This window comes from Rana temporaria, chromosome 10 (assembly GCF_905171775.1).
Source record: "Rana temporaria chromosome 10, aRanTem1.1, whole genome shotgun sequence".
NCBI lineage: Eukaryota > Metazoa > Chordata > Amphibia > Anura > Ranidae > Rana > Rana temporaria.
In genome coordinates this window covers 122,883,714-122,906,670 of record NC_053498.1, presented here as the reverse complement: position 1 = coordinate 122,906,670, position 22,957 = coordinate 122,883,714, and the positions used below count along the sequence as shown (strand labels likewise).

Here is a 22,957-nt window from a genome sequence, read left to right as displayed (position 1 = left end):
GTTTGTCCATTTATATATTGTGGTCAGGCAGGAAACAGTTAAATGAGATTTATTGATCGTGTATAAAAATGTATAATAGTTTTTTTGTGTACATAGAAACTTGCACTATATACAAACATACATAGGATTTTTTGTTTTTTATAAAATTACACTTTTTATAAAAGCTGCATATCAATATAAGATTCCAGGTTTCCCAATGTGGTAAAATATATGTGCAGGTGGCAGTCTGACAGACTGTAATGTAATCATATTCTGAGCTTGTTTCCTTGAAGGCAAAGTTTATTAATAAAAACATTAAACAAGAAAAAAAAAAGTGAAACAAAATGATCATTGCACTTTACAAAATATGTTTAATAAAAAATGTCTTGAAATAGAAAACTGAAGAGGGGAGGGGGGGAGGAGGGGGTTGAATCATCTTCGACTCCCATGGATAAGATAACAAAACTTTAGTAAAAACATATTGAACGTTGTTGGTACACATTCATTTAGCATTTTCCAGAATCTTTAAACTGCTTCAGCAGTGCTTCATCTTCCCGTAGTGCGTAGGTTAGCGTTCGGGTCTCATAATATCGAGAGTTCATCTCTAGGTTCTGGATAACATCGGAAAGTAGGTGAGCCCGTTCCACGGTAATCCCAGGTGCGTCATGTCCCAACGCAGTGAAATGTACATGCAGGTGGTAGTAGGACGGCTGGTAGTGCAGATATATCCTGAGCCGATTTGCCTGGAGTTTATAACGCTTCAGAATAGCTTCCTAAAATATAGAGACATACCTGAAATTCAGATCAACCCTTCCACAGGTATATGCAAGTGGGAAAATCACCAATGTATTTGATCAGTTTTCTTTTTAAAGAATTATCAAATATAAATTGTTTTTAACACACACAAAAACGTTTTCTGATGATTTACCTTAAAGTGGAGGTTCCCCCTAAAAAAAATTTCTTACAATACATTGAGAAGACTGATTACACTGCGGGTATGCTGTTTTTTTTTTCTTTCTCGTACATACCTCGATATCGCCGTTTCATCCCTCGGCTTCCGGGTATGATTCTTGTGGGGCTGGGCATTCCTAGTTGATTGACGTTCCTCCGACCGACGCATACTGTGCGTCACGACTTTCCGACAGAAGCGAACGTCGCTGCGCAGGCTTCTGTCGGAAAGTCGTGACGCGCAGTATGCGCCGGTCGGAGGAACGTCAATTAACTAGGTCCAGCAAGAATCACACCCGGAAGCCGAGGGATGAAACGGCGATAACGAGGTATGTACGGAAAAAAAAAAACACCAGCATACCCGCAGTGTAATCAGTCTTCTCAATGTATTGTTAGAAATGTTTTTTAGGGGAACCCACCCCTTTAAAGCGGGGGTTCACCTAATTGATTGACATGCTTCCGACCGGCGCATACAGCGCGTCACGAGTTGCCGAAAGAAGCCGGACTGCGAGTCGGTTCTATACGGCGCCTGCGCACCGACGTTCGGCTTCTTTCGGCAACTCGTGACGCGCTGTATGCTCCGGTCGGAAGCATGTCAATCAATTAGGAACGCCCAGTCCCGCATATTACATACCCTGAAGCTGCGCTGAAAATATAGATAAAACGGTATGTACGGCAAGGAAATAAAAAAAACAAAACAGCCCAATGTCATTCTCACAACTCGGCTGAATGGAACGTTAACATTTTTTTTGGGTGAACCCCCGCTTTAACCACTTCAAGCCTATTTCTGACATTTGTTGCTTACAAGTTAAAATCAGTATTTTTTGCTAGAAAATTACTTAGAACCCCCAAACATTATCATTATTATTTTTAGCAGAGATCCTACAGAATAAAACGGCGGTTGTTGCAAACTTTTATGCCACACTGTATTTGAGCAATGGCCTTTAAAACGCAATTTTTGGAGAAATAAAATACACTTTGTTGAATTAAACAGTTACTAAACAGTAAAGTTAGCTCAATTTTTTGTATAATGTGAAAAATTATGTTACGCCGAGTCATGTCATGCTTTAAAATTGTGCACACTCGTGGAATGGCGACGTGTGATTTGAACACTGCTCACCATTTGTGGGCACGACTTACGTATGCATTTTCTTTGGCGCGTGATCACGGAGAGATGGGGTCATTTACCCCCTTAATAACCAGGCCTTTTTTGCGATACGCCACTGCGTTACTTTAACTGACAACTATGCGGTCATGTGACTATGTACCCAAATACAACTGATTTTTTTCCCACAAATAGAGCTTTCTTTTGGTGGTATTTGATCACTTCTGTGTTTATGTTTTCTGTTTTGCTTGTATAAACAAAAAAAGACTGACAAATAAAAAAACAAAACAAAAAAAAAAACATTATTTACTTTCTGCCATTTGATTTAAATCAAGTCGATGTAAATCATAATTTTTAAACAGAAACTGTCAGCTCCTCCTCTGACCCGGTGTTGACTCACCGACAGTCCCATTCACTTTAGTGGGACGGCTGGTGATGCGGCAGTGACACAAGGTGAGGGACGTGGCTGCAGCAGGTGAGTGGATCCCCACCAACAGGCACTGCCATGATGGGTCTGAAATGACGGGTGCCCTTTTAATGTAAGGACTTATTCTTGCTGGTAGTTAGAATCTTTAATATTTGCAAACAAAATGAAGGTTTCCTATTTAGAATAATAAGCTGTCAGGTTAGTAAAACAGCAATATCAGAACGATTTAATCGTACAGTTTGTAGTCTACGTAGTAGTGTAGAGTTTTTTGATAAAAAAAAAACTAATTTATTCAGCAGTTTAGGCCAAGATGAATTCTTCTAAAATATTTTTGGTAACAAAATATCTAAATAAAAAAATCTTAATAAGCATATATTGATTGGTTTGCGCAAAAGTTATAGCGTCAATTAACAAGGTAGTAGATTTATGGTATTTTTATTATCATTTTTTTTACTAGTAATGGAGGCGATCAGCGATTTGTATCGGGACTGCGACATTGCGGCAGACAGATCGGACACTTTTGATACATTTTTGGGATCACTGACATTTATACAGCGATCAGTACTATAAAAATGCACTGATTACTGTGTAAATGTGACTGGCAGGGAAGAGGTTAACACTAGGGAGTGATCAAGGGGTTAAATGTGTTCCCTGCTAGGTGTGGGGGGGGATGGGACTCACTGGAGGAGGAGACCGATCGCTGTTCCTAATCTTTAGGAGCAGACGATCTGTCTTTTCTCCCCTGACAGAATGGGGATTTGTGTGTTTACACAGATCCCCGTTCTGGCTCTCGCGCCGGCTGGCCAAACATGCATTGGGGTCCGTGTCATGCAGCGGGCGAGCGTGCCTGCTAAGGCTCTTAAAGGAGCCGACGTACCTGTTCGGCAGTTCGCGCAGGGCTGCCAACGTACGTGAGACGGTCGGGAAGTCTAATCAGTTTTTTATATATACTTTGCACTTTAATTATTAGCGAGCGCCATTACCCTCCCCTTTATCAATATTGTATCAGTGTGTGAACACTATTTAGTTGTGGCTGCTGCTTAGTCGTTTTAATTAGTTTTTAAACATACTAGTTTTAGTTCTTATTGCCTTAGTTAGTTTGGTCTTGCGCATTAGTTTCCCCCACTATCCATAATCACTTTTTGTTGCTGTCACAAGGAATGTAAACATCCCCTGTGACAGTAATAGGCAGCGACAGGTACTCTTTATAGACTATATGCAGCACTAGCTCCTCCAAAAGGGAGGAATCAAATAAGTGGAAGTTACACTTTTGGGTGGAACTCCGCTTTAAGCGACATCGCGGCCCACAGCATCCTGAAAGTCAGACAATAGATTCTTTATTTGATAAATAAGAGTCTCATTCTTTTCCTTACTGTTCCTTCCTGCAAGATATTCCTGAGCAATGGAAGATGGTCAGCAGTGAGATCCCGCAAAGACTTGATCCCTCTCTTCTGAGAAATAGCGATAAGATACAAATCTTCAACCTGGAAAAGTAGCACAAAAATTGAGTCTTATACACCTGTGGTATTTTTCAAAATTCTTATTTCTAAGGCTGGCCATACTTTATGCAATCCATGTTGAAGGAAAAAAAAAATGACTCATAACAGTCATTGTTGATGAGGGAATCCCTCCCGCTTCTCTATTGTATCCTGACAGCTGGAGGTTTCCCAGCCTTCAGAATACAATGATCACTGCTGACGCTATAGCCCGCGTCAGTGATCATGCAAAAAGAAAAAAACTAAAGACTGGTTGTACTGAAGTCAATCAATGCTCACCTTTTCCATTACTATTCCATAATTTTAAACAAATTATTGATTTATGCTCCTCTTATACCTGTAGGCCTTTTGTGGGTAAAGCCTGCCCCAGTGGTACAGAATTGAGCACCATCAATTTGAGCCTTGCACATGTGCAGTGCTATTTCTTTTCACCGCAGAAGATCTCAGCAGCTGCAAAGCTCTCTCCTGTCACAGCCACTGACTCATCTGCTTAGCAGAGAGCACAATGTACACGTGTGGGGCTCATAAGGACAGTGTTCACTCTTGTACTGCTAGGAGGCGCTTGTCCATCTTAGGGAGGAGGAAAGGACAGAGATGTAAAAAATATCAGAGTTTCATGGAACAGGCTTCACAAAAAAAGGGATGGTCTACAGGTATTGGAAGGCTGGGTACACCTGACTCTGTGTCCAGGCTCGGACATCTATCCCTAACTGCAGCTAACCGCTCTGGTGTGGCTACATGCAAACATCAGTGGCTGCCGTCAGCCCACCATTTGTTTAAATGGGCTGAGCGCCCGCTGCTGGTCCCATGAACAGGTCATTCCAGTAGGAAGAATCTGACAAATCTTGCCACAGGAATACAGCAGCTACATGTAACCAGCTAAGTGGAAGAGGATTATACAGTCCTGATCAAAAGTTTAAGACCACTTGAAAAATGTCAAAAAATCATATTTTACATTGTTGGATCTTAACAAGGTTCCAAGTAGAGCTTCAACATGCAACAAGAAGAAATGAGAGTAAGACAAAACATTTTTTGAGCATTCAATTAATTGAAAATAATGAAACAGGCTGTTTTTCAGCTGATCAAAGTTTAGGACCACATGCCTTTAAAAGGCCAAATCTGTGCAAAGATGTGGATTCATTGTCCTTTTCTGTCAGGTAGTCACACTTTGTGATGGCAAAGGCAAAAAAACTCTCCCTTTTTGAACGTGGTCGGGTTGCTGAACTGCATAAGCAGGGTCTCTCATCAAGACACTGGACGATCCTCGACCCAAGTTACTGGTGCTGACTTCAGCCCCATAACCATCAGACGGCATCTGAGACTGAAGGGCTTCAAAAACAAAAAACATCTTCAAAAACCTTGTCTCCTTGAATGCCACAGAACTGCTCATTTGCACTTTGCAAGAGCACCAAACATAGGACATTCAAAGGTGGAAGAACGTTTTATTCTCTGATGAGAATTTTTTTTAACCTTGATGGTCCTGATGGTTTCCAACGTTACTGGCATGACAAGCAGATCCCACCTGAGATGTTTTCTATGCGCCACAGTGGAGGGGGCGCCATAATGGTCTGGGGTGCTTTTTCCTTCAGTGGAACAATGGAGCTTCAGGAAGTGCAGGGGCGCCAAACGGCCGCTGGCAATGTCCAGATGTTGCAGAGAGCATTCCTCATGACTGAGGGCCCTCGTCTGTGTGGTAACGACACAGGACAACGCTACAGTACACAATGCCCGCAGGACAAGGGACTTCTTCCAGGAGAATAACATCACTCTTTTGGCCCATCCTGCGTGTTCCCCTGATCTAAATCCAATTGAGAACCTTTGGGGATGGATGGCAAGGGAAGTTTATAAAAATGGACAACAGTTTCAGACAGTAGATGGCCTACGTGCGGCTGTCTTCACCACTTGGAGAAATGTTCCCACTCACCTCATGGAAACGCTTGCATCAAGCATGCCGAAACAAATTTTTGAAGTGATCAACAATAACGGCGGAGCTACTCATTACTGAGTTCATGTTTGGAAGTTGGATTTCTGTTTTGGGGGGGTTTAGGTTTTTTTTGGAGGTGTGGTCCTAAACTTTTGATCAGCTGAAAAACAGCCTGTTTCAGTTTATTCGTTGTTTTCATTAAATTGAATGCTCAAAAAATGTTTTGTCTCACTCTCATTTCTTCTTGTAGCATGTTGAAGCTCTACTTGGAACCTTGTTAAGATCCAACAATGTAAAATATGTTTTTGCCATTTTTCAAGTGGTCTTAAACTTTTGATCAGGACTGTATGTCACATTTGTATAATAACATCTGCTGAAATTAAGAGACACTGCAAGCAGATTGCTCTATTAAGTTCACATACCTGCTTCTGATTCCACTTAAAATCGGGGAGGAGGATAAATCCGTTGTCTGGATCAGAGTTCTCATATACAATGCGGTCAGCCTCTGCCTTCTTCTCCAGAATGTTATAGACCCACTGTAAGACAAAGGCCAGAAAGGAGACCCAGTTATATTAAACTAGTAGTGCAAACTCCCTCAAAAAGTGAGAGGCAATCTCCTCAAAATGATGGTCATTTCCATCATAGACAGCTGTCACCCAAACATTTATCCCCATTGAATGATTTACCATGTATTCCTGTTCTGGTGACAAAGCTAAAATTTTGCATTTCCCATCACTTTCTGTCTTGGTGACAATAGTCACCAGTACAACATCGCATCATTACTGGCAACAGATAAGATGGGTCCTTAGGGGAAACCACTTCAATCTGACGATCCACATGGACTCTTGCATGACTGTTCTGGCATAATGGGGACCTTCTGAAGAGTAATTAATCTGTTGACTTTGCATGTGAATAACGAAGGACATTTGTCTTAACACAACATACTATGATCTATTACAGGGGTCTCCAAACATTCTAAACAAAGAGCCGGTTTATTGTTCTTTGAGGGCCGCACTTTGGCCAGCGGGAGTGAAAATTTTCCTGCCATTAGTGGGAGTAAACATCTGGTATTAGGGGAGGAATAGTGCCCCCTGCTGGAATCCTAGGGAGGAATAGTGCCCCATTAATGGTGTCAGTGGGAGAAATGGTGCTCCATTGTCGGCGTCAGATGGCAGAATAGTATCTCGTATCATTGGGAGACACAGTGCTCCAAAAGCCTGATAAAGGCCAGCAAAGGGCCACATCCGACCCTCGGGCTGCAGTTTGGAGACCACTGATCTATTACATAGAGAATACCTTCACTACTTGAACTCATTGTTTCAAGAAATATTTTGAATACAAATCAGCATATCCCAACACTTAGAATTTTCTTAAAACGTTCTACGATTGGATGAAGTAAAGAGTTTGGTCTAATCAGAGAAGACTGCATTCATTAAGAAAGACAGTGTATGGCACCATTGCCAAGCAAGCAACCTCCTGTGTCCACTAAGCAGCCGCTTGGTACAGGACCTGGAAGTTAGCAGCAATTACTGTTGTAACAACGCCTAAACAGCGATTTCTAATTTCCACAAGGATTGGCCAGGTATGGTACATATATATTTACATTGGTCCAGCTGGCAAAACTAACCACTTCAGCCCCGGAAGGATTTACCCCCTTAATGACCAGACCATTTTTTGCGATATGGCACTGCGTCGCTTTAACTAACAATTGCGTGGTTGTACTCAAACAAAATTTATGTCCCCTCCTAACAAATAGAGCTTTCTTTTGGTGGTATTTAATCACCTCTGCGTTTTTTTTTTTTTGCGCTATATACAAAAAAAAGAGCGTCAATTTTGAAAATACATTTTTTTTTTACTTTTTGCTGTAATAAATATGCCCAAAAAAAATCTTAATCAGTTTAGGCCGATATGTATTCTTCTACATATTTAAAAAATAAATAAATAAATAAATTAAAAAAAAAAAAAAAAAATTGCAAAAAGCGTATATCCATTGGTTCGCGCACAAGTTATAGGGGCAGATCCACAGAGATCTGCACCCGCGCAGCATATCAGAGATACGCTACGCCGCCGTACCTTACCTGGCTTTAGTTTGAATCCAGGAAGATTTTGCGCCGTAAGTTACGGCGGCGTAGTCCAGCTCTGGCGGCGGAATTCAAATCGGCGATTAGGGGGCGTGTTTCATTTAAATGAAGCGCGTCCCCGTGCCGAATGAACTGCGCATGCGCCATCCTGAAATTTCCCGCCGTGCATTGCGCTAAATGACGTCGCAAGGACGTAATTTTTTTTAACATAGACGTGAATTACGTCCATCCCGATTCACGGACGACTTACACAAAAAAAAAATAAAAAAATTCAAATGAAACGCGGGAACAACGGCCATACTTAACATGGCAAGTCTAACTATACGCCGCAAAATACCAGCTTTAACTATACGCCGGAAAAAGCCGACTAGAGACGACGTAAGAGAATGCGACGGCCGCGCGTACTTTCTTGGATCGTCGGAAATAGCTAATTTGCATACCCGACGCGGAAAACGACGCGAACTCCACCCAGCGGACGCCGAAGTATTGCATCTAAGATCCGAAGGCGTACGAAGCCGTACGCCTGTCGGATCTAACCCAGATGCCGTCATATCTTGGTTTGAGGATTCAAACTAAAGATACGACGCGGGAAATTTTAAAGTACGCCGGCGTATCAGTAGATACGCCGGCGTACTCTCTCTGTGGATCTGCCCCATAGTGTCTACAAAATAGGGGATAGATTTATGGCATTTTTTATTATTTATTTTATAAGTAATGGCTGCGATCTGCGCTTTTTAGGGGGACTGCGACGGACACTTTTTTGGGACCAGTGACATTTATACACGGGTCAGACCTAGAAATAGCCACTTATTACTGTATAAATGTCACTGGCAGGGAAGGGGATAACACTACAGGGCGATCAAGGGGTTAAGTGTTCCCTAGGGATATGTTTAACTGTGGGGGCAGTGTACTGACTGGAGGAGAGAGATCGCTGTTCTTGATCACAAGAAACAGCAGATCTCTCTCTACTCCCCTGTCAGAATGGGGATCTTTTGGTTACATACACAGATCCTGGTTCTAGCTCTCTGTGGAGCTATTGTGGGTGGCCGACAGACATCGCGCCCGCCGGCCATGTGCATCGCACACCGACATACACTTACGGCAATTAGCACAGGGGAGCCAACCTACCGTTGTATAATGAAGGCGGCTGGTTGGCAAGCGGTTAAACTCTGACATTTTTTTTTTTAAATAGACTCCCAGGACCTTTATGTCATAATTAGTGTTGCTCACAAATATTCGTATTGCGAATATTCGGCTCGAATATGGCATATTTTAGTATTCGCGATATATTTCGAATTTCGCGGTGAATATTCGCTATTCCGAATATTCGCATTTTTTCAATTTTATTTTTAAAACAGATCACATCCTATCGACGTCTAAAAGCATTGCTGGTATGATTAGAGACCCTGGGCCGAGTAGCTAAGCTGAGGCGATCCTTTTATGTTGCCGAATATAAAAAAAAAAAAATTGCGAAATTTCGCTAATGCGAATGCGAAAATGATTGCGAATTTTCGATAACTGTGGTAGGAGAACTCTGATTGTCTCTGATGCAAAAGGGGGGGGGCTTTGTGTATGTTTCTGTTATGAATATTTGTATGTTTGATATTTTTTAAGAAGGAAAAAATTGCGCATACCTTAAAAAAAAGGGGAGAATACAGCAGCAACTCAAAAATGTTATACAACATAAATTAATACAAGACAGAAAATGGAGTCGCTCTACAAGAATAAAAAATATGTCTAGTGACAAGACATGTGGGCAAATTATAAAATAAGCTAGCGCAAATAACTTGTGAAATACACAGTGAAACAAATATATAAAGAAATATAGTCCCAATAATAGAAAAATAATCTTTCATAAAAATGTCTTTGATATGTGAAGTGAAAAAAAGTCCAAAGCATGCAGCATGAACGTGTTCAATCTTCAAGGTGTTTGATTGACAAACGGCTGTGACAGATGGATAGAGTAAAGAATCACCACCAATGCAAAACACTTTTTATTTTCTATTGTAAAATATCACGAATATTCTGAGCCAATCAGAGTGCTCCTTCCGCATTTGCCGAATATTCGCAATTATTTTGTATTGTAAAATATCACGAATATTCTGAGCCAATCAGAGTGCTCCTTCCGCATTTGTCGAAATTTCGCAATTATTTTGTATTGTAAAATATCACGAATATTCTGAGCCAATCAGAGTGCTCCTTCCGAAATTTCGCCATCAATATCGCATTCGCATTTTGCGAAATTTCGATACAATATCACGAATATTCTGAGCCAGAGTGCTCCTTCCGCTGTTGTCGAAATTTCGCAATTATTTTCGCATTCGCAATAGCGAAATTTCGCAAAAATTTAATTTCGATAAAATATCACGAATATTCGAATTTAGCAAATATTTCTCGAATATTCGGCTATATATTCGTGATATATCGCGAAATCGAATATGGCGTATTCTGCTCAACACTAGTCATAATGTGCTAGTGTGCATCGCAAATGATGCCCTCCACTGATGCACTGTCAGGGAAGTTTCCATCGTCTCCTTGTCTTCCTTCTGGGTACAGTCTGTTTGGCTGCTATAATGGTCACATATGCATGGGATTCACATCATTACAGCAAAGATAGGGTGCCATACATGTACGCAATGTGCAGCTCAGTGTAAATGACTGCCAATAGGCGGGGATACCTATTTATAACAGAACAGACCAACAGGGGCTCTTCTATCATAAAAAACACTACTTTTTTGTTTCCCAATTCCACTTTAAGAACCCCTTTTTGTGTGAAAAATATAAAAACTGTAATTCTTTTATTCATGTGTTTATGTTAAATATTTGCATACAACAAATATACTCCTTGTCTGTTTCTAGATTTTTTAAATATTGTAAATTCTCTTGGACAGTTGTCACCAGAACAGGTGTCCCCATTGGAAGAGATCCCCTCCATTAAAGTGGATGTAAACCCGAAATTTGTATTTATTTTTTTTATGTCACAATGTAGAGTAGAAGATTTCCTATCATCTGTGCCCAGTCTTGCCACACAGAGTTAATTCAGCTCTGAGCAATCCTCTTTTATTGTTCAGTAAAAAAAAAAAAAAACAGACTTACAGCGAAAAACCTTAGTCCGTTCTGCCCCCTTGCTGTGAGTGACAGGTTATTTACATATCTCATGCACTAGCTTGGAGACAGGCATTATTTTTTAATTCCCACCCCCACTCCTTTTCTGAAGTCATGTGGTTACTTTTCTGGATTTTGACCGGATGTTTGTAATCATAGCAGAATTCAGTGTAAGGGGAGTGTAGAGGAGGGCGGGGAGTCTACTGACATCATGACTCCACCCATAGAGCTCCAGGCAACAGACCCACCCACAGAATCTGCAGTTTTTCAGTTCTTATAACAGATAAGGGGAAAACATCTGACAGGTAAGGATACATGCAGTAGGCATGTATATCCTTATAGATCAGCACTATGGCAGTAGTTTAGAAAGGATGAGAGTGGGTTTACATCCACTTTAAGCAAGCCATGCAATTTTCTTTCATGCAATTGAAAATCACTTGATTCCCCCATTAACACAGTCAGTGTTGATAGGGAAATCCCTCCCACAGAGCGATTTCACTCTGTAGGGCCGCGTACACATGGTCGATCCATCCGATGAGAATGGTCCGACGGACCGTTTTCATTGGTTTACCGCTGAAGCAGACTGATGGTCTGATGTGGGTACACACCATCAGTTCAAAAACCGATCGTGTCAGAACGCGGTGACGTAAAACACAACTACGTGCTGAAAAAAACGAAGTTCAATGCTTCCAAGCATGCGTCGACTTGATTCTGAGCATGCGCGGGTTTTGAACCGATGCTTTTGTGTACTAACCATCGGTTTGGACCTATCAGTCAGCGGTCCATCGGTTTGATTTTAAAGCAAGTTCTCTAATTTTTGTCCGAAGGACAAAAGACCGATGGGGCGTACACACGGACGGTTTGGACCGATGAAACTGAACTTCGGTCCGTTTTCATCGGTTTGGACCGATGTTGTGTACGTGGCCTAGGAGGGGAGCCTTCCCTGCTGGCAGAAAACAGTGAGCCGCCAGCAGTAATTACATGCAAATAATTGGATAGGCTTGGTTGTACTGAAGTCGATCAATAGATCAATTTAAGTATAACCAGGCGTCCCAAAGATGGACCAAATCTTGGCTGGTCCCTGCTCAACCGGCCGAGATTCGATTCACCTATGATGGCTAACTTTACTGTTCTGGTGACAACTGTAAAATGTTAGGTTTCCCATCACTTTCTGCCCGGGTGATAATAGTCACTAGGATAAATAGACACAGACAGAAAAAACCTGACCTAATACTAGCACACTCCACTGCATGACTAAACATACACTTTAATATTCTATTATAGCCAACATCTTTCCTTTTTGTCCTAGCCTATATCTGCCCAAGCAGTTGTCAGTGAATTCCCAGACCCCACATACCCCAAACGTTTGCAGTACTATACAGATGCGGACTTCAGCCTCTACTCACCTGGATGCTAAAGCTCTGAGACTCTATGAAAGGTAATGTGATGTTCTTATAATCCTCTCCCTTTTCCTGGATCAAGTAGACCTCCTGGTGGAGATATTTCTTAATGTGCTTTTCTGTGGCCGGTCTGATAACTGTGGTTTTTATTTCTGGATAAAACAAATAAAAAGCAGAATTTACAATAAAAAAAACAAATCCTTACACATCGACCAGTCACTAAAACAAAACAACAAAATAGATAGTCTCTACTGACGTTTAAAGTTGTCTATCTGCAGAAATGCGAGCTCTGTATTTAATAATAGTGCAAGTACATGGCTTTGATTTCGTATCAGCCATCTGTACAGCAGAGCCAAAACGTTGAAAGGGAGAAACAGCACTAAAAGCCAAATCAGTTGTGCTGACATGCAAGGAGGATGCTGAAAGGAGGAGAGATGAGATCAGTCTGCTTCTTTACTGTTTTCATCGGTTCACCGCTGAAGTGGCCTGATGGTCTGATGTGCGTACACACCATCAGTTCAAAATCTGATCGGGTCAGAACGCGGTGACGTAAAACACACGACGTGCTGAAAAAAACGAGGTTCAATGCTTCCAAGCATGCGTCGACTTGATTCTGAGCATGCGCAGGTTTTGAACCGATGCTTTTGTGTACTAACCATCGGTTTGGACCGATCAGTCAGCGGTCCATCGGTTCGATTTTAAAGCAAGTTTTAAAATTTTGGTCCGATGGACCAAAGACCGATGGGGCGTACACACGGTCGGTTTGGACCGATGAAACTGAACTTCGGTCCATTCTCATCGGTTTTGATCGACCGTGTGTACGCGGCCTAAGAGTCACTGTTTTCCCCTTTAGGGTAATCTAACCAATCTCATCCCCTCTCTGCAGACTTAGGTAGAGGGACATCATAGATATCAATGGGGCTTTACACAGGTGCAGCCAGGAGACAGAGGACTTGCAGTACAGAAAATAAACAATCCCTTATGGCTGCAGCTGTCTGATCGAAGTAAGCATGCATCTTTGGAGGGGGAGTAGGATAGGTTAGGTCACCTTAACCACTTAACCCCCGGACCATATTGCTGGTCAAAGACCAGAGCACTTTTTGCGATTCGGGACTGCGCCGCTTTAACTGACAATCGTGCGACGTGGCTCCCAAACAAAATTGGCGTCCTTTTTTTCCCCACAAATAGAGCTTTCTTTTGGTGGTATTTGATCACCTCTGCGGTTTTTATTTTTTGCGCTATAAACAAAAATAGAGCGACAATTTTGAAAAAAATGAATATTTTTTACTTTTTGCTGTAATAAATATCCCCCAAAAATATATAAAAAAACATTTTTTTCCCTCAGTTTAGGCCGATACGTATTCTTCTACATATTTTTCGTAAAAAAAAAAATCGCAATAAGCGTTTATTGATTGGTTTGCGCAAAAGTTATAGCGTTTACAAAATAGGGGGTATTTTTATTAATATATTTTTTTTACTAGTAATGGCGGCGATCAGCGATTTTTTTTCGGTACTGCGACATTATGGTGGACACTTCGGACACGTTTGACACATTTTTGGGACCATTGTCATTTTTATAGCGATCAGTGCTATAAAAATGCATTGGATTACTATAAAAATGCCACTGGCAGTGAAGGGGTTAACACTAGGGGGCGGGGAAGGGGTTAAGTATGTCCCTGTGTGTTATCTTACTGTGGGGGGGGGGGGGGGGGTGGCCTCACTAGGGGAAACACTGATCCTCTGTTCATACATTGTATGAACAGAAGATCAGCATTTCCCCCGCTGACAGGACCGAGAGCTGTGTGTTTACACACACAGCTCCCGGTCCCCGCTCTGTAACGAGCAATCGCGGGTGCCCGGCGGCGCTCGAAGAGCGGACGTATAGCTACGGGCTCTCGCCCAGGAGACCCGACCTGCCGCCGTATAATGACGGTGGCTGGTCGGCTAATAGTTAAAGAGGCAAACCAGATAAGTGTACTTATCCTTTAACTGAAACAAAGATACAGTGCCTTGAAAAAGTATTTATACCACTTGTTACAACCAAAAATGTAAATGTATTTTATTGGGATTTTACGTGATCGACCAACACAAAGTGGCACATAATTGTGAAGTGGGAGGAAAATGATAAATGGTTTACAATTTTTTTACAAATAAATATCTGAAAAGTGTGGCGTGCATTTATATTCAGCCCCCTTTATTCTGATACCCCTAACTAACATTTAGTGGAACCAATTGCCTCCAGAAGTCACCTAATTAGTAAATAGAGTCCACCTGTGTGTAACATTTATGATTAGCACATTTATGGGCACCGACAGGCATTCTTCATGGGGCACAGGCTGGCAGCCAATCGGATCTCCCAGTCAGCGTGAACTGAGGAAAGCCGTTTACCGGCACTTCCTGGTTCACACAATAATCAGCTGTGATTGGTCACAGCTGATTACGTGGCAAGAAGCCTCGGTCAGAGGCTCCATACCACGATCGGAGTTGCGGTGTGTCAGACTGACACACTGCACCTCCGTTCGCCACGCTGCGTGTCTCTGCAGGGATGTGCCAGCTTGTTATCCTGATCACGTCATATGACGTCCGATCAGGATAACTAAACCACTTTGCCAACGTCATATTGCTATATGGCGGGCGGCAAGTAGATAAAAGAGGAGAATGGGAATATAAAAAGCAAACACACATAATTACCTACGTGGATGCAGTATCGATCCAATGCTTCAGCTGTCTTCAGCTGCCTCCAAGACCAAATAACTGAGCGATCACATGACCGCTGATCGCTTGGTTCTCAGTCTTCAGTGAGCAGAGAGCTGTGACTATCAGTCAGACACAGCCAAGAATTACACAAGCACCAGGATTTACACGATTGTGTCATCTCTGAGCTGGAATCAGTCCAGGAACTAGATTGTGATCCTGGATGATGCCAGAACAAGGATGGCACCGTTCTTCTGGAAACAAAAAAAGCGGACAAAGCCATTGTCAGGAAGGAGTACTGTGATCTCTGTGATTGGTAATAAATATGTGGTAGGGTTACAACCATGCAATGTAATTTCTTCTGCCAGCCCCTGCATCACTACAGAACACAGCAGGGGCACAACAGTCAGTAGATGGAGCCAGGTAACTTGCTGTGTTTTGGGGAGTGAAGCTGAAGCTGTGGGTGAAGTCTCTGCTACCAGAAACAATGTACACCCTGGAAGAGAGCAGCTTCCATCGAAGGCTTCTCATGCACGATCCTGCTTGATAGGAGATTACTTCTACAACAAATTTGTCTCTGAAGACCGGTCACTGTTTTATGAGGGGGAAGTCTCCACTTACCATTTAGCTCTGCAGGAGGACTAAGGTGATAAACTGCATAGATGTCATTCTTCAGCTGCACTTTCATTGACGGGTTGTTGCCGAGAAGATTAGACACAGAGTCAGCCTGGAAGGGCGCCCTCTCCATGATGACAACGGCATCTTCCGTCGCCTCACCATCACCACTCACCTGGAAGCAGAAATGGAACGGTTCAGGAAGAAGGACCTAATTCAGATCTAGGTGTTCTGTTTAGATGGTGCACCTCCAAGATTCTGCCAGCTGCAGTTTAGATGCCTCAAACCCAATATCCTGCAGCTGCAGGAGAGGCGCGAGGGCCAAATGCAATGGCCTGGAGGGCCGGATTCGGCCCGCGGGCCTTGCGTTTGACACCTGTGTTCTAGACTATTAGCTAGATTCAGGATGGCGAGCGCATAGTTGCGGCGGCGTAGCGTATGGCATTTACACTACGCCGCCGTAAGTTAGCGAGGCAAGTACCTGATTCACAAAGTGCTTGCCTGCTAAGTTACGGCGGCGTAGCGTAAGCGCGCCCAATTCAAAATAGGCTGAGGGGGCGTGTTTTATGTTAATTTTGGTTGACCTGACGTGATTGACGTTTTTTTGGAACGGTGCATGCGCCGTCCGCCTACATTTCCCAGTGTGCATTGCGGCTAAGTACACCGCACGGTCCATTTTGATTTTGACGTGGATGTAAATCCCTATTCACGGACGACTTACGCAAACGACGTAAAATTTTCAAATTTCGACGCGGGAACGGCGGCCATACTTAACATTACTATTCCAGCTATTTGATGGAATAACTATAGGCCTGATAATGCGTTACGTAAACGGCGTATCTGTACTGCGTCGGCCGGGCGTACGTTCGTGAATAGGCGTATCTAGTGATTTACATATTCTACGCCGACCGCAATGGAAGCGCCACCTAGCAGCCAGCCTAAAAATGACACTTTAGGATACGAGGGTGTAAGACACTTACGCTGCTTGTATCTGAGCCTAATTTAAGCGTATCTGGTTACCAGAATACGCTTAAATTAGCGCGGGCGCACATTCAGACTTAGGTCGGCGTATCTACTGATACGCCAGCCTAAGTCTTTCTGAATCCACCTATATGACTTGTCATTTCAGCCTCAAATCCAATCGTTGTCAAAAGTTTGTAGAATTCACCTCCATAACATCTCTAAAATTCGCCCTTTTTTAACAAATTGAACCACCACTCCCTTGTTATCTCTCGCCTTGACTATTGCATCTCCCTTCTCATTGGCCTGCCTCTCCATAGACTATCCCCTCTTCAGTCTATCATGAATGCCGCTGCCAGACTTATCCACCTTACCAACCGCTCAGCGTCTGCCAACCCTCTCCTCCAATCCCTGCACTGGCTCCCAATCACCAAGCAAATTAATTTCAAAATACTAACGACAACATAGAAAGCCAACCACGACTCTGCCCCGAGCTACATCGCCAATCTTGTCTCCAAATATCACCCGAACCGTCCTCTCTGCTCAAGACCTCCTACTCTCAAGCTCCCTTGTCTCCTCCTCCCATGCTCATCTCCAGGATTTCTCCAGAGCCTCTCCCATCCTCTGGAACTCGCTACCTCAATCTGTCCGGCTATCCCTACTCTTGCTACCTCCAGGCGATCCCGCAAAACGAATCTCTCCAGGGAAGCCTATCACGTCTCCAACTAATCTTTTACCACTTCCATCAGCTCATTCCCCACAGTTATAGTGATCTTTTGTACCACCTGCCCATTCTATTAGATTGTAAGCTCTTCTGAGCAGGGCCCTCTTAATCCTCTTGTATTTTATTTAGGGTTGTCCCGATACCACTTTTTTAGGACCGAGTACAAGTACCGATACTTTTTTTTCAAGTACTCGCCGATACCGAATACCGATACTTTTTTTTAAATGTCCCCCACGAATGCAGCGATGTCCCCCACATATGCAACCATGTCCCCCACATATGCAACCATGTCCCCCACATATGCAACCATGTCCCCCACATATGCAGCCATGTCCCCCACATATGCAGCCGTGTCCCCCCCATATGCAGCCATGTCCCCCACATATGCAGCCATGTCTCCCCATACCTAGATGCCGCCGCCTAGTTAATCAGCGTGCGGGGAACATTACAGCTTTAATTTGAATAGCTGTGTGTTCCCCGCCGCACCGCGTATAGACACTCCCCCTTGCTCGGGATTGGACAGGTGATCTGCACTCTGATAGACAGATCACCCGTCCAATCCCGAGCAAGGGGGAGTGTCTATACGCGGCGCGGAACAGACAGCTATTCAAATGAAAGCTGTAATGTTCCCCGCACGCTGATTAACTAGGCGGCAGCGTTGCAGTATGCGGCGGGGGGGGGGGTAGTATCGGATCTGGCATTGGGGGCATTTGCGGGAGTACAAGTACTCCCGCAAATGCTCAGTATTGGTCCCGATACTGGTATCGGTATTGGGACAACCCTAATTTTATTGTATTATAACTATATTGTCTCCTTTTTATATTGTAAAGCACTGCGTAAACTGTTGGCGCTATATAAATCCTGTATAATAATAATAATAATACAGTGAAACCTTGGATTGCGAGTAATGCGGTTAACGACGAGCGTTTCACAATACAAGCTTTTTTTTTTAATTCTGACTCGGTTTGCGAGTGTTGCAGGATTCAAGTCACAGCGGTGTACAGGGCAGAGGTGCGGGGGCGCCTGAGCCAATCGTAAAAACTCAAAAATAGTCAGTTTCCGAGCCCAGCCCAGCTGTCCCCGAGCCTTTGCGAGGTTCTCTGGCGCCCCCCCACCTCTGGCCACATGTGGTAATACATGCCATAGAAGTCAATGCGGAACTAATTATTTTCGTTTCCATTGACTTCTATGGGGAAACTCGCTTTGATATGCGAGTAAGGATGAGCTCCAGCGTGTTCGCATAGTACACGTGCAGAGCCCGCCAGGAAGTCTGCACGGCGCTGCGCTAATCACAGCCAGGGAGACATTTCCCGATCTCTGCAGCCGAGCATCGGGAAATGTCTCTCAGCGCCGTGCAGACTTCCTGGCGGGCTCTGCACGTGTACTATGCGAACACGCCAGAGCTCATCCTTATATGCGAGTGCTTTGGATAATGAGCATTCTCCTGGAACAGATTATGCTCGTAATCCAAGTTTCCACTGTATTGTGTTTGTGTGCACTAAAATTAAAGTTTATTTTTCCCGAACATTTAAATTAATGGCTGCGCAAATATTGTGGAGCATAAAAAAATGCAACAACCACTATTTTATTTTCCCGAGGCCTCCGTTTTTCGAAAATTTATAATGTTTGAGAGGAATTTACTAGCAAAAAATAAATAAATGCAGATTTATACACGTGCCCTGGTTTTCAGTGCACTTATATGAAGGAAATCTAACACAATCTTGATGATCTTTTCCTCTACCCACTAAAGTGTATTAATGTTGTAACTGTAAAATTCAGAAAAAAAAATTAAATCAACCTTTTCTCCCTCCCCCTGCAAAGTGTAGCAATGGTACGGTCCCAGCGCCCCCTCTGCTTTCCGCAGTAGTGGTACAGTCCCCCGTTGGTGAGCTTTTCCCGCCCTGGTACCTTTCCGTGAAGAAAAATGGTTTTGTCTCGCGCGCACTCCCTTAGGACGGCGCTCAGGCGGAAACCGGGAAGAGGGTGTTCTCCCTCCGCTGAGGTCTCCTTCTTCCCGGGGCCGCTGTTATCGGCTTCATCATCCCGCTTCCTCTTCTCTCCCTTCTCCGCCATTGTGTTACTGTGTTCCATTGTGTGCAGCACGGCCAGAGCTTGGCGCCACCTGCTGCCTCACTCGGTATAATACAGCTACAAGCCATGTGCGAATACCGTCATCGTTGATAGCGAATAGCGCCATCTAGTGCTTAACATGTTATCTGCACTATAATAATAATTCGAATTATGACGATTACTGTTATTATTAATGATCATAACTATTTTTTATTAACTGAACAGATGCATAGAAGCCTTAAGGGCTCTTTCACACGGAGCGGACCGTTTCTGGGTCCGCTCCGTGTGTCCGTGGGGATCCCCGCTCAGCTGTTGGCGGATAGGGCGGTCCCCGCACACAGTGCAGGGACCGCCCTGTGTCTGCTCCGCTGTCCCCTATGGGGGACCGGATGCGACATTATGGTGGACGCATCGGACACTTTTGACAATTTTTGGGACCATTCACATTTATACAGCGAACAGTGCTATAAATATGCACTGATAACTGTATAAATGTGACTGGCAGGGAAGGGGTTAACTCTAGGGGGCGAGGAAGGGGTTAAACGTGTAACCTGGGAGTGATTTTTACTGTGGGGGGAGGGGACTGACTGGGGGAGGTGACCGATCTGTGTCCCTATGTACAAGGGACACAGCATCGGTCTCCTCTCCCTGACAAGACGTGGAGCTCTGTGTTTACACACAGAGCTCCACGTCCCTGCTCAGTTACTGGGCATTCGCGGGTGCCCGGCGGCGATCGCGGCCAGCCAGGCACGCGCATCGTGTTCCCAGTAACAGGGCGGGTGCGCACGCCGCTGCCGGCGCGCGCCCCCTAGTGGCTGTGAAAGACGAGGATGTCATATGAAATCCTGTCAGAACAATTGAACTATCGTGCCGCCGTCAATTGACGGCGGCCGGTAGTGTCGTGGTTAAGGTGGTCACATCCACTATTTCACACGATGCAAATGTGTCCAGAGGTGTTTCAAACTTTTATAATCCTAGCAACACTTCTAAACTTTACACTATGGCGATGACTACAAGGAGATGGCTTTTACTGTTTCACTGGGTGCAGTTGAACTGTATAAAACAGGAAGGGGATATAAAAATATATCCAAGGAATTGAGAATGCCAATCAGCAGTGTTCAAATTGTAATCAAGAATTGGAAAATGAGGGGATCTGTTGAAACCAAACCACGGTCAGGTAGACCAACTACAATTTCAGCCACAACTGCCAGGAAAATTTAAAAAAAAAAAAAATGCAAAGAAAAACCCACAAATAAGTTCAGGTGAAATACAGGACTCTCTGAAAACATGTGGTGTGGATGTTTCAAGATGCACAATAAAGGAGGCACTTGAAGAGAAATGGGCTGCATGGTCGAGTCGCCAGAAGAAAGCCATTACTGCGCAAATGCCACAAAGTATTCCGCTAACAATACGCCAAACAGCACAGAGACAAGCCTCAAACCTTCTGGCACAAAGTCATTTGGAGTGATGAGACCAAAATTTAGCTTTTTGGCCACAACCATAAATGCTACATTTGGAGAGGAGTCAACAAGGCCTATGATGAAAGGTACACCATTCCTACTGTGAAACACGGAGGTGGGTCGCTGATGTTTTGGAGCTGTGTGAGCTACAAAAGGCACAGGAAACTTGGTCACAATTGATGGCAAGATGAATGCAGTATGTTATCAAAAAATACTGGAGGAACATTTGCATTCATCAGCCAGGAAGCTGTGCATGGGATGTACTTGGACATTCAAACATGACAATGATCCAAAACACAAGGCCACATCGACCTGGCATTGGCTACAGCAGAATAAAGTGAAGGTTCTGGAGTGGCCATCTCAGTCTCCTGACCTCAATATCATTGAGCCACTCTGGGGAGATCTCAAATGTGCCGTTCATGCAAGACAGCCCAAGAATTTACAGGAACTGGAGGTTTTTTGCCAAGAGGAATGGGCACAAATACCACAAAAGACATCAAGCTGTTGTTGATGTTAAAGGGGGCAATACGCAGTATTAAGAACTGGGGTATGTAAAGTTTTGACCAGGGTCATTTGGGTAGTTTCTGTTTGTGATTATGATTGAAAAAGAGTAAACACAGTTGATAATAAATGGCTTCAGCCAAACACTAACCATAATTGAAAGAAAAGTTTTTGTGTTATCATTCATATTCTCTGAAAAATGGAAAGAAATCATAAATTCTGCCAGTGTATGTAAACTTATGAGCACAACTGGATGTTCCTTGCTAAAGAATATAATTTTTTTTATCAAGTTTTTGTGGGTAAAGTTCCACTTTAAGGTGGTCACATCCACTATTTCACACGGTGCAAATGTGTCCAGAGAACTTTTATAATCCTAGCAACACTTCTAAACTTTACACCATGGCGATGACTACAAGGAGATGGTTTTTACTTTTTCACTGGGTGCAAATTCTGCCAGTTGATAGGAAAAAGCCACAAGGAGTAGTAGTGTCATCGCTGTCACTTTTTTGTCTGTACTTGATTTTAGTGGGTAAAATAATATCCACAAGTCAGAAGTTTGGAGAAGTAGATTTCATTTTTACAGTCATATGATAAAACTTCCTGTTTTAGGCCTAGATTGTGAGGGCATATCTGGTCAACAGAGCTTGAAATAGAATCTGATCTTAAAAAGAAGAGAAAAAAGATGAACTATACTAAGACGGATATGAAAAACTCTCTAATGGTTTTTATCATGAGTTGGAGCTTTCTTTTAAAATACAGCTCAGAATCCAGTTAAAGCTATGGAACATATAATTCCATTGGCACCACCAGGAAAGCCTCACACTCTAATGCAGTTATAGTTTAACAAATATACTGTATCTCACAAAAAAATGGCCAAGACCATACAGCAGTTTAAGGGGACAGGTTTCACATCAAACAGGCCTCACCATGGTCGACTAAAGAAGCTGAGTGCACATGCTCAGCGTCGTATGCAGAGATTGGGCTAGATTCAGGTAGGGGCGTGCATAGTTACGGCGGCGCAGCGTATCGTATTTACGCTACGCCGACGCAACTTACAGTAGCAAGTGCAGTATTCACAAAGCACTTGCTTCGTAAGTTGCGGCGGCGTAGCGTAAATGGGGCCGGCGTAAGCGCGCGTAATTCAAATGTGGAAGGGGGGCGTGTTTTATGTAAATCTATGATGACCTGACGTGATTGACGTCCGTGTACATATCCCAGGGTGCATTGCTCCCAAGTACGGCGCAACAATGTATTGGTTTCGACGTGAACGTAAATTACGTCCAGCCATATTCGCGAACGACTTACCCAAATGAAGTAAAAAATTCGAATTTCGAAGCGGGAACGACGTCCATACTTAACATTGGCTGCGCCTCCTAATAGCAGGAACAACCTTACGTCGAAAAAGCCTAATGTAAACAACGTAAATAAATTGCGCCGGCCGTACGTACGTTTGTGAATCGGCGTATCT

The 22,957-nt window shown here is 43.5% G+C and overlaps 1 protein-coding gene across 1 annotated transcript; it reads right to left on the bottom strand.

The window, feature by feature from the left end:
• Window positions 1–261: 261 nt before the first annotated feature.
• On the bottom strand, window positions 262–19,594 carry DCPS (decapping enzyme, scavenger). Its single transcript, XM_040326188.1, has 6 exons — window positions 19,367–19,594; window positions 15,781–15,949; window positions 12,472–12,617; window positions 6,302–6,415; window positions 3,833–3,943; window positions 262–752 (listed from the first exon to the last, which is right to left on the bottom strand). The coding sequence occupies exons 1-6, from the start codon at window positions 19,547–19,549 to the stop codon at window positions 486–488; spliced, it is 990 nt and encodes a 329-aa protein (XP_040182122.1). The 5' UTR covers window positions 19,550–19,594; the 3' UTR covers window positions 262–485.
• Window positions 19,595–22,957: the final 3,363 nt, after the last annotated feature.